The sequence below is a fragment of the Carcharhinus amblyrhynchos genome, chromosome 21, assembly GCF_965287045.1.
Source record: "Carcharhinus amblyrhynchos chromosome 21, sCarAmb.v2.hapA, whole genome shotgun sequence".
NCBI classification, from domain to species: domain Eukaryota; kingdom Metazoa; phylum Chordata; class Chondrichthyes; order Carcharhiniformes; family Carcharhinidae; genus Carcharhinus; species Carcharhinus amblyrhynchos.
In genome coordinates this window covers 39,718,376-39,734,614 of record NC_137344.1, presented here as the reverse complement: position 1 = coordinate 39,734,614, position 16,239 = coordinate 39,718,376, and the positions used below count along the sequence as shown (strand labels likewise).

Genomic DNA, 16,239 nt, shown 5'->3' with positions numbered 1-16,239 from the left:
CCTCCATCAAGTTCCTACCTTGCAGAAAGAGGCCATTTGGCCCATTGAGTCTGCACTAACTCCCCAGAAGAGCATCCTACCCAGGCCCTACCTGCCCTCCACCCTATCTCTATAAACCCATGCATTTACCACCTAAGCTTTAAATTTTTGGATACCGAGGGAAACGTAGCCTGGCCAATTCACTTAACCTGTACACTTTTGGACTGTGGGAGGAAACTGGAGCATCCAGAGCATCAACACAGACATGGGGGACAGTGCAAACTCCACACAAACTCCTTGATCCGAGCCGGGAATCGAACCCCAGTTCTCCCTGGTGCTGTGAGGCAGCAGTGCCACTGTACTGCTCCATGAATTTCCATATATTACAGGTGGCACATGCCACTCGACTGAGTTACTCTGCCATGTCTTAATTTTACTTCCCTTGCAATGACTTTATTCTGCTTTGTATTACTTGTATCATCTTATTACACTGGCCTTGACTTTCTCTTATTTCTGGTTCTGCTCAGTTCAACACAATATGGCTACTTGTTTAAAAAAATTATATTTTCAAATTTACAGCAATTTAAAGACAGTCCCGAATAGCACTTCCTTACCCTGCAATGAACTTACTTTAGTTTTACTGCGATTTTGCTCTGTTTTTCTCATTCTCCTTTTGAACTCAGTGTGGGCCAGTTGTAAGTCGCTTAATGGTCCACTGTCTCCAACCCCAGGTAAGTGACTCCTGGCTATAATGTGCTTCAGGACATCCTCGGGCTGTGGAAGGTGATTATATAATTGCAAATCTTTCATTTTGTTTTCCATTTTCCAGACTGCTCTCCTGATGCAGCTTTTGTGATTGCTTTGCACAGGGTATTCTCTTCAGTACAACGGACTGTTTGAAAACCCCTCAAGACTTGGTCAAGCTATACCAGCATGAGTCTAATCGTGTCTACAAGGATAAGATGGTGGAAGACAAAGACTTTAAGGTCTTTGATATCATCCAGATGGAATTGGTGAACAAGTTCTTTGATGTATGCATTGCAGCTTAAAAGTTTTAGCAATACAAGTCTGATAACGATTTGATTTAAATTATTATTGTCACACGTATTAGCGTACACTGAAAACTATTGTTTCTTGTGCGCTGTATAGACAAAGCATACCATACATAGAGAAGGAAACGATAGTGCAGAATGTAGTGTTACTGTCATAGCTAGGTTGTACTTAATGCCAAGTAGAATCTATTCAAAAGTCTGATGGCAGCAGGGAACTCAGTAACAAGTCTCAGAACACCAGGTTAAAGTCCAACAGGTTTATTTGGTAGCAAACCAATTTGGTTTGCTACCAAATAAACCTGTTGGACTTTAACCTGGTGTTCTGAGACTTGTTCCTGTGTCTATCCCAGTCCAACGCCGGCATCTCCACATCATGGCAACAGAGAAGAGCATTGTTAGGGAGTTTAAAACAGTTAGAATGAAGTTTTAGAAGCACAGAATGAAAGTAAAAGATAGAATTAGAAGATATACTGGGCACAGCTTGCAAGAAGTCGCCACATTCCGGTGCCATCTTGAAATTGAGGACAGCTCTGGCATTCAAAACAATTGACTTTTAGGTTAAAGTTTATTTATTAGTCTCTCAAGTAGCCTCACATTAATACTGTAATGAAGTTACTGTGAAAATCATCTAGTCGCCACTCTCTGGCACTTGTTCGGGCACACTGAGGGAGAATTTAGCATGGCCAATGCACCTAACCAGTATGGCTTTCGGACTGTTGGAGCAAACTGGAGCACCCGGAGGACACAGACATGGGGAAAATGTGCAAACTCCACACAATCAGTGACCCAAGCTGGGAATCGAACCCGGGTCCTTGGTGGTGGGAGGCAGCAGTGCTAACAACTGTCCCACCCTGCTGTAAACACTGTGGAAAACATGGAAAATCGATTTGTTTGCAACTATCCTAATGGGTTTGATAGTTTGCGCTGCTTGATGTTGTAACTGGCTGTGGAGCCCCAGAAGTAGCTAAGTTTGTTCCTCAGACTGTGCTGTGCCAGGTGGCAGTAGGATGGTTCAGTGCTTGATTAACCTAAATGCCCCAGACTAGAAAGAGTAGAAAAACGAAGTGTTTGCCTATTTATTTGAAATGGGTCACCGCTGGCATCTGAATTGTGCCACTTGGAACAACAAGGCTTCAATGCTTTGACTCACATATGGACTTAAATTTTCTCATCCTGCCCACTACAGGCATCAAGCATTCAAAGGTCTGTTGGTCTCAGGCAGGATTTTCCGTCTTTGGGGCGTGCATGGCCGGAAAATCCCACCCATGAAATCTGGACATCCTGTGCTCCAACATTAATGGACGTACCCAGGCAGAGAATTGGGTTTAAGGAGGCAAGCATTTCCCATTTAGGTGCAAACAGAAAGAATCAAAAATATACCCATTCTTCAGAAAATCTAGCCTCTGCCTCCTCCCTGATTGCTGTGGATCTATTGAGAGGGCACCACAGTGTAGTAGAAAGAACGTCTTGTGACACAGTGGGTAATGCCCCTATCTCTTGAGCCAGAAGCTCCAGGTTCATAAACTGCCCCAGGATTTGATGGCCAAGGAAGGTGTGTTCCAGACAGGTTGAGTGTCAACCTACAAAATCACTCCAACACATGCCAAAGGCTGGTGGTAAGAGTTAGAGAGTCTCTTGGGCAGCCATGCTTGATGTGGAGCAGCGTTCCTCAAGCTATAAGCCTCTGGCAACAGACTAGTGAGCTGTTCCAGGGCAAACCTTGTTATGGGAAGAGATTGAATGTCTGCTTTAGTACAACACTAGGTGCAGGAAGAGGACTACAAAGAACAACCCAGCACGGGAAACAGGCCCTTCGGCCCAACGAGCCCGCGCCGCCGCATCACCCTACACCTATTCTACCCTGCGTGTCTACGAATGGAACCCTACTCAGTCAGATTCAGGGAAGAAATAGTGTCAATTTGGTAAAAACCGATTAGCCTAAGAGCGCATCTTTGGGGTGTGGGAGGAAACCGGAGCGCCCGGAGGAAACCCACGCATCCACAGGGAGAATGCGCAAACTCCCACAGACACAGGCCCAAATCCATGTATCTGCACAGCTAGCAGTGCTAGTCACTGAGCTGTTGCGGCGCCCGTCTACCGGTCCAGGATCAAGCACACACACCGACATGAAGTACTAGGCCACTCCTGGACTTCCAAGAGCAGCCCACGCACGACCCGCCGTGTGCATGCCCCTCGCTTGACACGAGGTGGACCTCCACCTGTGGAATAAAGACAAAAATATTAATCTTACAGCCTGCACTTCTGGTGTCTCCCGAGGTTTAACCCTATTTAATAGCCCCTACCATATCCCTCCATTCTCGTTTCACTCATGTGCCTATCTAACTGCATCTTAAACGAGTCCAACGTTCCTGCCTCCACCACCCTACTCGGTAGTGCGTTCCATACCCCCACAACTCTCTGCGTAAAGAACCTTCTTCTCACCTCCAAATTATACCTCTCCCCCCTCACCCTTAAATGATGACGTCTCGTGTTCGTACCCAGTCTAGGGAGCAGTCTCTCACTATTAACTCTATCTATTCCCTTCAGTATCTTATATACTTCTATCATGTCCCCTCTCAATCTCCGTCTTTCCAAGGAGAATAGTCCCAGTTTCTTCAATCTCTCCTCGTAACCCAGTCCCCCCATGCCAGGCAACATCCTGGTAAACCACCTCTGCACCCTTTCCAGAGACTCCACGTCCTTCCGGTAGTAAGGTGACCAGAACTGGGCACAGTACTCCAAATGCGGTCTAACCAACGTTCTGTACAACTGAAGCATTAGACGGCAGCTTTTATACTCTATGCCCCTTCCTATAAAGGCTAACATCCCATAAGCCTTCCTAACAACCTTCTCCACTTGTGACGCAACCTTCATGGATTTGTGAACCTGCACTCCCAGGTCCCTCTGTATGTCTATACTCCTAATCGGCCTACCTTTTATCACATAGCTCCTCTCTGCATTATTCCGTCCAAAATGCATCACCTCGCATTTGTCAGGATTAAATGCCATCTGCCACCTATCTGCCCACTGCACCAACCTATCTATATCCTGTTGTATCACCTGACAATCCAGTTCCGTACCCGCCAACCCTGCCATCTTGGTGTCATCAGCAAACTTGCTGATCACACCACCTATGCCCTCTTCCAAGTCATTTATGTAGACTACAAAGAGGAGAGGTCCCAGTACCGAGCCCTGCGGCACACCACTGGTCACTGGCCTCCAGCCCGACAAGGTCCCCTCCACAACTACCCTCTGTCTCCTATTTCCCAGCCAGTTCTCAATCCACCTAGCTACCTGGCCTCGTATCCCATGCGCCTTAACCTTTTCTACCAGCCTACCGTGAGGGACTTTGTCAAACGCCTTACTGAAATCCATATAGATGACATCAACGGCTCTCCCATCGTCAACCGTTTTTGTCACCTCCTCAAAGAATTCCACCAGATTCGTAAGGCAAGACCTCCCTCTAACAAAGCCATGTTGCGTATCCCTAATTAGATCGCAACGCTCCAAATGCTCATACATCCTACCCCTAAGTATTTTTTCCATTAACTTCCCTACCACCGACGTCAAACTCACCGGTCTGTAATTCCCAGGGTTATCCCTACTACCTTTTTTGAACAACGGGACCACATTTGCTACCCTCCAGTCTTCTGGGACCTCACCTGTGTCCAAAGAAGAGACGAAGATGTGCGCCAGAGGCCCAGCAATTTCATCTTTCGCCTCCCTAAGGAGCCCGGGATAAATACCATCAGGCCCGGAGCTTTATCCGTCCTTACGCTACCTAAAAGCCCTAGCACTTCCTCTCTCGTAATAACTATATCCTGCAACTGAACCTCCGCTCCCTCCAAGAGACCGCACGATTCCAAACCCCTCTCCTTCGTGAATACCGACGCAAAGTATTCATTCAGGAGCTCCCCCATTCCCTCCGACTCAATACACAACTCTCCACTCTTGTCCCTAAGAGGACCAATTTTCCCTCTAACTACTCTCTTGCCTCTAATATAGGAATAAAATGCCTTTGGATTTTCCTTAATCCTACCAGCCAAAGCCATCTCATGCCCGCTCTTCGCCCTTCTAATTCCCCTTTTTAGCTCCCTCCTACTCTCTCTATATTCCTCCAGCGCACTCTCCGTACCCATTTGTTTTGACCTAACATACGCCTCCCTCTTCTTCCTGACCAAGTCTTCAATATCCCCCGTAATCCACAGCTCTCTAATCCTACCTTTCCCATCCTTTCGCTTAACCGGAACATACCTTCCCTGCAACCATTTCATTTTGTCCCTAAAAGCCTCCCACTTGCCAACCGTGGACTTGCCAGCTAACAGTCCCTCCCAATCAGTTTGCTGCAGCTCCCTCCTAATCCTGCCATAGCTCGCCTTTCCCCAGTTCAGCACACTCCCGTTCGGACGGCACTCGTCCCTTTCCATTTTTATCCTAAAGTAGACGGACTTGTGGTCACTGTTCGCCACATGAGTAACATCAGCATAGAAGGGCACAGGTTTAGGTGTTGTGATTTGCCATGATGGAGGTTCTTAATCTTGGTCATCAAACAGTAGCCAACCATCGATAACTCCCCATGTCCACTTTCAACTAAGCACTTAGTTGAAAGTGGACATCCATTTTGTGCAGTGTCGCACGGTCCCCATTGAGAGGAAATAAAATAGAAAAATGGACAAAGGTATTTAAGAAGATTTCTCTATTTTCAGTTGTTATTTCTTATGCACCTAACCCACTGCAGGAGCAATGATGCTGCCCTGCTGGTGGTGCAAATAACCCCAAAAGGCCGAGTTGCCATGGTGATGTGTACTCTCTTTCTCCAAGCTGCATCAATCTTGTTTCGCTCTGTGCCCTTATGAAGCCCAGCCCCGTTAGTTCTCCGATCTTCTTGATCCATCTGGTCTTCTGCCTGCCCACACTCTGACATTCCTTTCACCAATCTTTCCAGCGTTGTTGTTTCGACACCAATACTTCATGCCACAGGCTCAAAGTATTTAAACTGTCTGCCACCGATAATCTATGTCGTCAACTCTCATTTCTTGTAATACCCACCCGTTTGTACATCTATCTGTCCATTTCACCTTCGCATTCTTTGGAAACACCAAAGTTGTGAAATAAAAACAATCTTTTTCCTGTCTATCATCTGCTTGGTCATCTTCACATTCTCCCCGTATCTGTGTGAATTTCTTCCAGGTGCTCTAGTTTCCTTCCACAGTCAGAAAGGCATGGATGAAACCCTTCATCCTTTCTGCCAGAAATTCTCACAGCTCTTCCAGGGGTTTGGTAACCTAAAAAAAAACAATTATTATAATACACTGCTCCCAGATACTAAGCTGGTGTGCCTATTTACCCCCAGGATATTACCCATCAGTGGCACAGTGGGTAGCACTGTTGCCTCAGAGTGCCAGGAACCCGAATTGGAGACCCGGCTTGGATCACTGTCTGTGCAGAATCCGGACATCCTCTCTGTGTCTGCAGGCATGGGTTCCCTCCAGGTGCTCCAGTTTTCTCCCACAGTCCAGTTCCAGTTTTACCTGCCAGGGGAAACAACTTCCCAGCTTCTGTCTTATCTATTCCCTTTATAATCTTATATATTTCTACAAAATCTCCCCTCATTCTTCTGAATTGCAATGCGTATAGCCCCAATCTACTCAGTCTCTCCTCATAAGCCAACCTTCTCAACTCCGGAATCAACCTAGTGAATCTCCTCTGCATCCCTCCAGTGCCAGTATATCCAGCTGGTTAGGTGGATTGACCATGCTAAATTCTGCCTCAGTGTATACGAACAGGAGCCGGAGTGGAGCGACTAATGGATTTTCACAGTAATTTCATTGCAATGTTAACGTAAGCCTACTTGTGACACAAATAAATTCTAACATCCTGCACCATAAGCAGCAACAAGAGAGAGGATGTGACCCTACTTGAGTTAAAACAAAAATGGCACTAGGACATAAAGAGTGAGGGAGTTGAGTCACTGGTAAAAAGAAATGCCTCGATTCTTGATGACAAAGTGACCCTGTGGCTTTTCCTTCCCAGGACATGCAGGAGACACTGGAGCAGACTAAAAATATGAACATGTACTGCCACTTTGCTTGTGGTATTGGGGAACCCAAGTACATGCCTGTCCAGGACTGGGATTCCCTAAACAAAATCCTGATGGAAGCTTTAGAAAACTACAATGAGCTGAATGCTGCCATGAGCTTGGTTCTGTTTGAAGATGCCATGAGCCACATGTAAGAACATATGCATTAGTTTTATCTTTTAAAATTGTCCTTTCTTCCCGCCTCACTGGCCTTGGGACAGTCAGTGATGGAAAAGAAATGTAAAAATGGAATCATTTCCTTGCCGTTGCAGTTGCCGAATTAACCGGATTTTGGAGTCTCCCAGGGGAAATGCCTTGCTTGTCGGTGTGGGTGGAAGTGGGAAACAGAGTCTGACCAGGCTGGCAGCTTTCATCAGTACTTTGGAAGTCTTCCAGCTGACTTTAAGAAAAGGCTATGGCATCCCTGATTTAAAGGTAAGTGGAAACCAGTCCCTGTAAACACAGACAGCTATTCACCACTGACCCATGAGCATACAAAACAAAAGGGGCATCCTGTCTGCCCAAACCCACTTCTGCCATTTGCAGTGCCTGAGACACCCAGAGGGAGAAATAACCGCGAGTCAAACATTCAAGAAGGAAGAGTTGCTGACACTTCTCCCAAGTTCCAGTGATGATCAAAGGTAATAAACTCTGAGTATCATGGGGATGTAGTGGTATTGTCACTGGACTGGTGATCCAGAGACCCAGGGCTGCAGTCTGGAAATCTGGGTTTGAATCATATGAACGTAAGAACTGGGAGCAGGAGTAGGCCATCTGCTCCCTCGAGCTTGCTCCGCCATTCAACAAGATCATGGCTGATCTTTTCATGGACTCAGGTCCATTTAAACATGTGATGTCATCCATTTTGGTAGGAATAACAGCAAAATGGTCTATTATTTAAATGGTAAAACATTGCAGCATGCTGCTGTGCAGAGGGACCTGGGTGTCCTTGTGCAGGAATTTCAAGGAGTTGGTTTGCAGGTGCGGCAGGTATTTAAGAAGGCAAATGGAATTTTATCCTTCATTGCTAGAGGGATGGAGTTTAAAAACAGCGAGGTTATGTTGCAGCTGTATAGCATAGAACATTACAGCGCAGTACAGGCCCTTCGGCCCTTGATGTTGCGCCGACCAGTGGAACCAATCTAATGACCCTCTAACCTAAACTATTCCAATGTTATCCATATGCCTATCCAATGACCATTTGAATGCCCTTAAAGTTGGTGAGTCCACAACTGCTGCAGGCAGGGCATTCCACGCCCTTACTATGTAAGTATAAGGTGCTGGTGAGGCCACACCTGGAGTACTGTGTACAGTTTTGGTCTCCTTGCTTGAGAAAGGATATACTGGCACTGGAGGGGGTGCAGAGGAGATTCACTAGCCTGATTCCGGAGTTGAGAGAGTTAGCTTATGAGGAGAGACTGAGTAGACTGGGGCTATACTCATTGCAATTCAGAAGAATGAGGGGAGATCTTATAGAAATATATAAGATTATAAAGGAATAGATAAGATGGAAGCAGGGAAGTTGTTTCCACTGGCAGTTGAAACTGGAACTAGGGGGCATAGCCTCAAAATAAGGGCAAACAGATTTAGGACTGAGTTGAGGAGGAACTTAACTAAATTAAGGGTTATGGTGAGCAGATGGGTAAATGGAGCTGAATCCACGAAAAGATCAGCCATGATTTTATTGAATGGCGGAGCAGGCTCAAGGGGCCAGATGACCTACTCCTGCTCCTAGTTCTTATGTTCTTACCCACCTGCTCACCATAACACTTAATTCCCTAACGGTTCAAAAATTTGTCTATCCTTGCCTTAAAAACATCCAGAGGTAACCGCAACTGCTTCACTGGGCAGGAAATTCCACAGATTCACAACCCTTTGGATGAAGAAGTTTCTCCTCAACTCAGTCCTAAATCTGCAGTCCTCCCCCCTGCCCCCACTTATTTTGAGGCCATGCCCCCTAATTCTATAGTGTAATCCCAGTGTGAAATTAAGAATCTAATGATGACCATGACCATTGTTAAAGCTCATCTGGTTCACTAATGCCCTCTAGGGAAGTAAATCCTCACTTGGTCTGGCCAACATGTCCACAGCAATGTGGTTGACTCTTGAATGCCTTCTGAAATGAACTTTGTTCAAGGCAAATTAAGGATGGGCCATAAATGCTGACCCAGCCAGTGATGCCCACATGAATAAATTAAAAAAGAAATCGGATTTAAATGATTTTCGAAAGATAAGCCACAGGTTTTTCAGGGAGACACACTTACTTTGGAATCAAGTTGCCTCCTCAATCATAACGACAAGCCTCCAATTTAAATCTAAGGTGACACAGAATGAGGAGAAGCTATACTTTTCATCAGATGGGCCTAAAGGGATCATGGGATATGGGGTGAAGGTGGGATCAGGATATTGAATTTGATGATCAGCCATGATCATAATGAATGGCGGAGTAGGCTCGAAGGACTGAATGGCCTACTCCTGCTTTCATTTTATATTTCATTCTATGTTTCTATTTTTTTCTTCTTCATTCATGGGACACGGATGTCACTGGCTGGCCAGCATTTATTGTCCATCCCTAGTTGCTCTTGTCCAGAGGGCAGTTGGGAGTCAACCACATTGATGTGGCTGTGGACTCACATGTAGGCCTCGCTAGGGATGGCAGTTTTCCTTTGCTAAAGGACGTTAGTGAACCAGATGGCTTTTTCTGACAATTGACAATGGTTTCATGGTCATCGGTAGATTCATAATTCCTGATTTTTTTTTTGTTGAATTCAAATTCCACCATTTGCTGTGGTGCCCAGAGCAATACAATGGCTGTCTGGTTTAATAGTCTAGTGATAAATACCACTCAGCCATTGCTTCTCCATTCATGATCGTAGGACTTCCTGAGTGAGCTCCCTGTCTCAATGATGCTTTGTGAGAAGCATGACTGTAGCTTCCTCAAAGGAAGAATCAGATTGACTATCAGCCTGAGATTCTTCTCCAACATTTTCTTCTGGGTGGTTGGACAGCAATATTGACCATCAATTGGCTGTTGTTATCGCCAGAGGTGTGGAACAGAATAGCCGAGCCTTGTTGCTGTGAGCCAAATATTGGGCAAGGGCATAAGTGGGTCAGAGTTGCACATTTTTCCCACCACAGTTCTTGCAAGAGATGATAAAGATCTGACCTTCCCCAGTTCTCCCAACCCACTCACATCTGACTCTGAAAATGGTGGAAAGTCAGTTGTTACCCTAAATATTTAAGAGCAAATGTATGCCAGGGAAGCAGAGCCTTCGTAAATTAGCTAATCCCAATCCTCGGCCTCAGTTAAGATCCTCCTGTAGAGTAGAAGGTAATTGGTATACTTAATGAGGTGATTCTGGGCTTGATCGGTGAAGCCTAGACCAGAGAGGTAGCCTGTTCTCTAAAGGACCATAATCAGCTGAAATTTATACAGCATTCTCCTAATCTCCTGTTGTAACTATAGTAACAGAGCAGCAAAGACCTTGGAGAAACAGTTTAAAAGATGGTTTTTACACTCTTTCTTTCGTGTTTTAAGCCTCCAAAATCTCTCCCCTCCCCCCTTAATCTTGATTGGCCTGTATTTGTTGCTTATTCCTGGGAACATGGTTCAAACCCCATCATGGCAGCTGGTGAGAATTAAGTTTGGTTAAATTGAGGGTGGCACAGTGGTTAGTACTGCTGTCTCACAGCTCCAGGGACCCGGTTCAGTTTCAGCTTTGGGTGGCTGTGTGGAGTTTGCACATTCTCCCTGTGCCTGCATGGGTTTCCTCCGGGCGCTCCCACAGTCCAAAGGTGTGCAGGTTAGGTGGTTTAACCATGCTAAATTGTCCCTTAGTGTTCCAAGATGGATTGGTAAGGGGAATTTGTGGGCTAAATATAAGGGGTTATGGAAATAGGGCCTGGGTGAGATGCTTTGTCAGAGAGTCAGTGCAGGCTTGATGGGCCAAATGGTCCCCTTGTGTACTGTAGGGATTCTGTGATGCTATGAAATCTGAAATTTGAAAGCTAGCCTCGGTAATGGTGACCATGATGCTAATCGATTGTCATAAAAACCCTCATGTCCTTTAGGGAAGGAAATCTACCATTCTTACCCGGTCTGGCCTCCATGTGACTCCTGACCCAGAGCAATGTGATTGATTCTTTATTGCCCTCTGAATTGGCTGAACAAACCAGTCAGTTTGAGGGTAATTAGAGATGGGCAACAAATGTTGGCCTTGCCGCCGAGACTCACATCCCATGAAAGAGTTAAAAAAGAACTGGACCAACCATAACAACACTGACTACAGAAGCAGGGCAGTGCCAGGGTCTTTGCAATGAATAACTCATCTCCTTACTTCTCAGCGTGTCTCCACGACAGAGCTTGTAAGGATGTGATTGAATAATCTTCACTCATCTTATTGAATGTCACTCCAGCAGCAATCAGGAAGTTTGATACCTGGCAGGGAGACAAAGCAGCCAGCTTCGTTGAAAATCATAAAATCAGTGCAGAAGAGGCCATTTGGCCCATCAAGTCTGCACCAACTCTCTGACAGATTATCAGGCTCAGGCCTTCTATCTTGCCCTGTTAACCCCACACATTTACCATGGGTTAATACACTCTAATGTATGCATCTTGGGGCACCAAGGGGCAATTTAGCATGGCCAGTCTATGTAACGTGCTGTGGGAGGAAACTGGAGCGCCCGGAAGAAACCCATGCAGACACGGAGAGAATGTGCAAACTCCACACACACAATGACCCAATCCAGGAATTGAACCCGGGTCCCTGGCGCTGTGATATAGCGGTGCTAACCACGCTGCCACCGTGCCGCTTGTGTCTAATCCAAGGAGAACTTTGACAATCATCTCGATTAATTTGACCTAAACCTCACTACAACCTGAGAACAAGTTAATGGATTACTTTTTGTCCCGTTTGTTGGCCAATGTTGCACTCTTAGTCACACATTTGACACTGATTCCAGCTGAAGCTACTTAGATTCCTTCTTCGAGCTATTAAACTCTACACTCAGACTAGTTAACCCCAGGCTACTGTCTGATTCTTATGGTCCCTTCAGACCCACACCAACACAAAATGCTTATATTCACATGCATACAATACATAATCTGAACACTTTTTTGAAGGGTAAATAAATAATGGGTTAGAACTTCAGTTCACAGTTTAGAGATTTCACACTCAATGCCCTGAAAATTCTTGGGGTTGTGATCTCTGTGAATGTGGCCTGGTTGCACTTGCTATTTTTCTCTAGTGCTTGTGCTGGCCGTTGAATTGAGGGATGTGGAGAAGATACCAAATATTCATGGCGGAAGCAGGGACAATGCCAGTGCCCGCCTACCCCAAGTGTCCATCAAATTCAGTGCCCACCCACTGTTGGCAATTGTTGCTCAGATCTCCCTCTTAACTCCAGCAATGACCAATGACTTACTTAGCTCAGGTAACAAGGACCAATCGGGGTTGGGGGCGGGGGGGGGGGGGGGAGGAGGGGGAGGTGGGGGAGGTGGGGGGTGGAGTAGAGTGGAGGAGGGAATAAATAAATCACCGAAAGAAAAATCTCTTTCTTTGGGTGACCCCGCTAGCTTCCCTTGGCTGGATCTCAACATCTTCACCCATCCATTTTGCCCAAGGCCAGTCCACTTGAATTCACCTGGCTGCAAGTGTCCGGGGATTCATCAGACCCTGACTGACGCAGCTTAGTGGGAAGTGTTTGTATAAGGACTCCCTGCCTCTGCCTCCGACCTCTGTCCTGAATGGTGTTTGCTTGTTAAGGGCCAACATGAAGATTCTGTCCATGACCAGCATCTACCCCCTCCCCTCCCACTCACCCCTCAACACGGCTGTGGATTGACTGGTTCCCTGTTTATTTTGGCTTCAATGACATAAGAACATAAGAAATAGGAGCAGGAGTAGGCCATCTAGCCCTTCGAGCCTGCCCCGCCATTCAATAAGATCATGGCTGATCTGTCGTGGCTCAGTTCCACTTTCCCGCCCTCTCCCCATAACCCTTAATCCCTTCTCTTATCAAAAACCCATCAACCCGCTTCTTAAAAATATTTAGCGAGGCAGCCTCCACCACTTCAACGGGCAGAGAATTCCAGAGATTCACCACCCTTTGAGTGAAGAAGTTCCTCCTCAACTCCGTTCTAAACCGCCTCCCCTTTATCTTGAGGCTTGTACTCGTTAGAGTTTAGAAGAATGAGGGGAGATCTCATTGAGACGTATAAGATGATGAATGGGATGGATAGGATAGAGGTGGAGAGACTCTTCCCGCTCAAAAAAGACAGTAGGACTAGGGGGCACAGCCTAGTAAACCTCCTCTGCACTCCCTCCAGGGCCAAAATATCCTTGCGCAGGTGCGGCGCCCAAAACTGCACACAGTACTCCAGCTGCGGCCTCACCAATGCCCTATACAGCTGCAGCAAGACCTCCCTACTTTTATATTCAATCCCCCTCGCTATGAAGGCCAGCATCCCATTCGCCTTCCTGACCACCTGCTGCACCTGCAAGCTGGGTTTTTGCGATTCACGCACAAGGACCCCGAGGTCCCTCTGCACCGTCGCCTGCTGCAGTTTTTCGCCACGTAAGTAATAGTCCTTCCTACCATTCTTCCTACCAAAGTGGACCACCTCACACTTGCCAACATTAAATTCCATTTGCCATTTCCTGGCCCATTCGCCCAGCCTATCTAGATCCTTCTGCAGACTCTCCACACCCTCCGCACAATTTGCCGTTCCCCCAATCTTGGTGTCATCAGCAAATTTCGACACCCTGCACTCGGTTCCCTCCTCCAGATCATCTATATAAATGGTAAATAGCTGAGGCCCCAGCACCGACCCCTGGGGCACCCCACTAGTCACCATCCGCCAATCCGAATAGCACCCATTGACCCCCACTCTCTGCCTCCTATTTGACAACCAATCCTCTATCCACTCTAACATGGGAGATGATGCTGACTTTAAGCGCAGTAACTGTTGGAATGATTTGGTTTATTGGCAGACCACTTTGCACAGCTATTTCAGAGAAAAGGCCTCAGACTGACCAAGCTGTGTAGCAGCTGCCTAAAGTATGCTCCAATTTCTCTGATTTTATGGCAGTTTTTAAGATAATCCTGTGAGTCGATAAATCACAGAGGTAATGATGGTTTTCAGACAATCACTGGCCTTTCCGCTCTCAGGGGAGCGATGGCCCACTGAAGCGAGACTGTCAGAATCAGTCAGATGGTCATGTTTGGATGGCCAGCTTCGAGTGTTACAGGGCTCAAGATATCCATCATCATTCTGTGGGACACTGTGATTTATCCATTGGATTTAATGGACAGGTCTGCAGTGCGAATTGAAGTCCAGTTGGATTACATGTGTAAATAGTGCCTGTTTAGTATGATGATAGGTTTGTGAGCCATAGCAGCGGAACGAAGATCTTTCAACTCCCGACAGCTTTATTAAGGGGCTAACTGTGACCAATTGTACATTGCTGAAGGGAGAGACACGTGGGTCACACTTTTCATCAGGTCAAACGCTACAATGCCAAATCTCAAATGAATTTTTGACAATTATTCCAGATGGGTGCAAAATATAAAGCTGCAACAACCTGTCTCTAGTTCTTATTAGAAGTACCCAAGTCCTGTACAAACAAACATTTGTATTGCTGGTAAAGAAAGATGCTGAATGCCGGATGAAAGTGGGATCAGGTTTAGCTGCCACGGTTAAATAGTCTGCCAACATCTTGGCACACGCTTGAAGAACCTATCTACATCAGTGCAGTGAGGATCATTGCCACACATGCACTCATACCTGAGCATGAGTTAGATACATCGAGAAGAAATAAAAAGGATTTTCATCCCCCGAAGGACTTAGAATATTTTCAACATCTCGTATCTGATATCTGAAGACCTAGGGTGGGATTTTTCCGGTTGCGCTCGCCCCAGGCATGAAATTCCTGCCCGAGGCAAACACATCTTTGCACGATCCATCCCCGCCCGCTATGATTCCCGTGGTGGGCAAGATGGGAAACTTCTCCTTTAATCTTTGAAAATACTTCATCATCTAAAACCAATGCGATAAAACGTTATGTAGCATGGCTTAGATCATAGAATCCCTACAGTGCAGAAGGAGGCCATTTGGCCCATCACACCTACACCGATAGCAATCCCACCCAGACCCTAATCCCTTACCCAATATATTTATCCTGCAGTGCGGGGCAATTTAGCATGGCCAATCTGCCCAACACGCACATCTTTGGACTGTGGGAGGAAACTGGAGCGCGCAGAGCAAACCCACGCAGGCACGGGAAGGACGTGCAGACTCTGCACAGTCACTGAAGCTGGAATTGAACCAGGGTCTCTGGCAGCAGTGCTAACCACTGTGCCACTGTTCTGCCCCATATTTTGTAGTAACTCTCAGAAAACTGCTCACAATGATCTTGAAACCTCTGTAATATAGTTTTCTCCTTTTCCTGACAGTAGTTGAAGTCTGGAGCCAAATGAGAGGGCCTCTGTGTGTTAGAAAACAGCCAATCACATTGACATATCCTCACAGACAGCAAAGCAGGAAATCAAAGCTACCAAACCCCTTTCGTATTATTTTACTGTCTGAAACCTTAAATTAAGTGATCAAGAGGATCCATGTGCTATTACTGAGAGCTATCTTATTTCACTTAAAGTAGCACTGGCACTGAATTAGCATTCATTCATTCGACCGAGTGCAGGGAAATAACTAATATAACTATGTTTATGTGGACGTGTGGGGAGAAGTAAGGCATCAGAGAATCAGGTGAGGCTATGCATTGAACAGATAATTGGCACTCAAAGGAATATAGGACTATGGAGGAAATGGCTTATGGCATCTGTGAAGCTGAATGTTTAGAGTTCAGGATTGGAGGGAAACAATTGGAGGCCAAATAAAAATTAAAAGACTTTGACTTTGATTCTGACATGGTTATGAAACAGAGCAGTCACAAATTCGATTCAGTTGGAATGTTTGTTGTGTACATGCTGACTATGGCTCTGATTTTTGCCATGGCATGGCTATTGTTGAATTGTAGATCATAGAAGACCATATTATCCCTACAGTGCAGAACGAGGCTATTCAGCTCATCGAGCCTGCACCGACAACAATCCCACCCGGCCCCTATTCAC

At 46.1% G+C, this 16,239-nt stretch overlaps 1 protein-coding gene across 1 annotated transcript in view; it reads left to right on the top strand.

The window, feature by feature from the left end:
- The window catches only part of dnah9 (dynein, axonemal, heavy chain 9), a 521,732-nt gene that overhangs the window by 236,275 nt on the left and 269,218 nt on the right, over nt 1–16,239 (top strand). Inside the window, exons 42-44 of the mRNA XM_080209043.1 lie at nt 849–1,010; nt 7,065–7,261; nt 7,383–7,545. Of these exons, the coding sequence (XP_080065169.1) occupies nt 849–1,010; nt 7,065–7,261; nt 7,383–7,545 (522 nt within the window). The remainder of the gene's footprint in view (nt 1–848; nt 1,011–7,064; nt 7,262–7,382; nt 7,546–16,239) is intronic.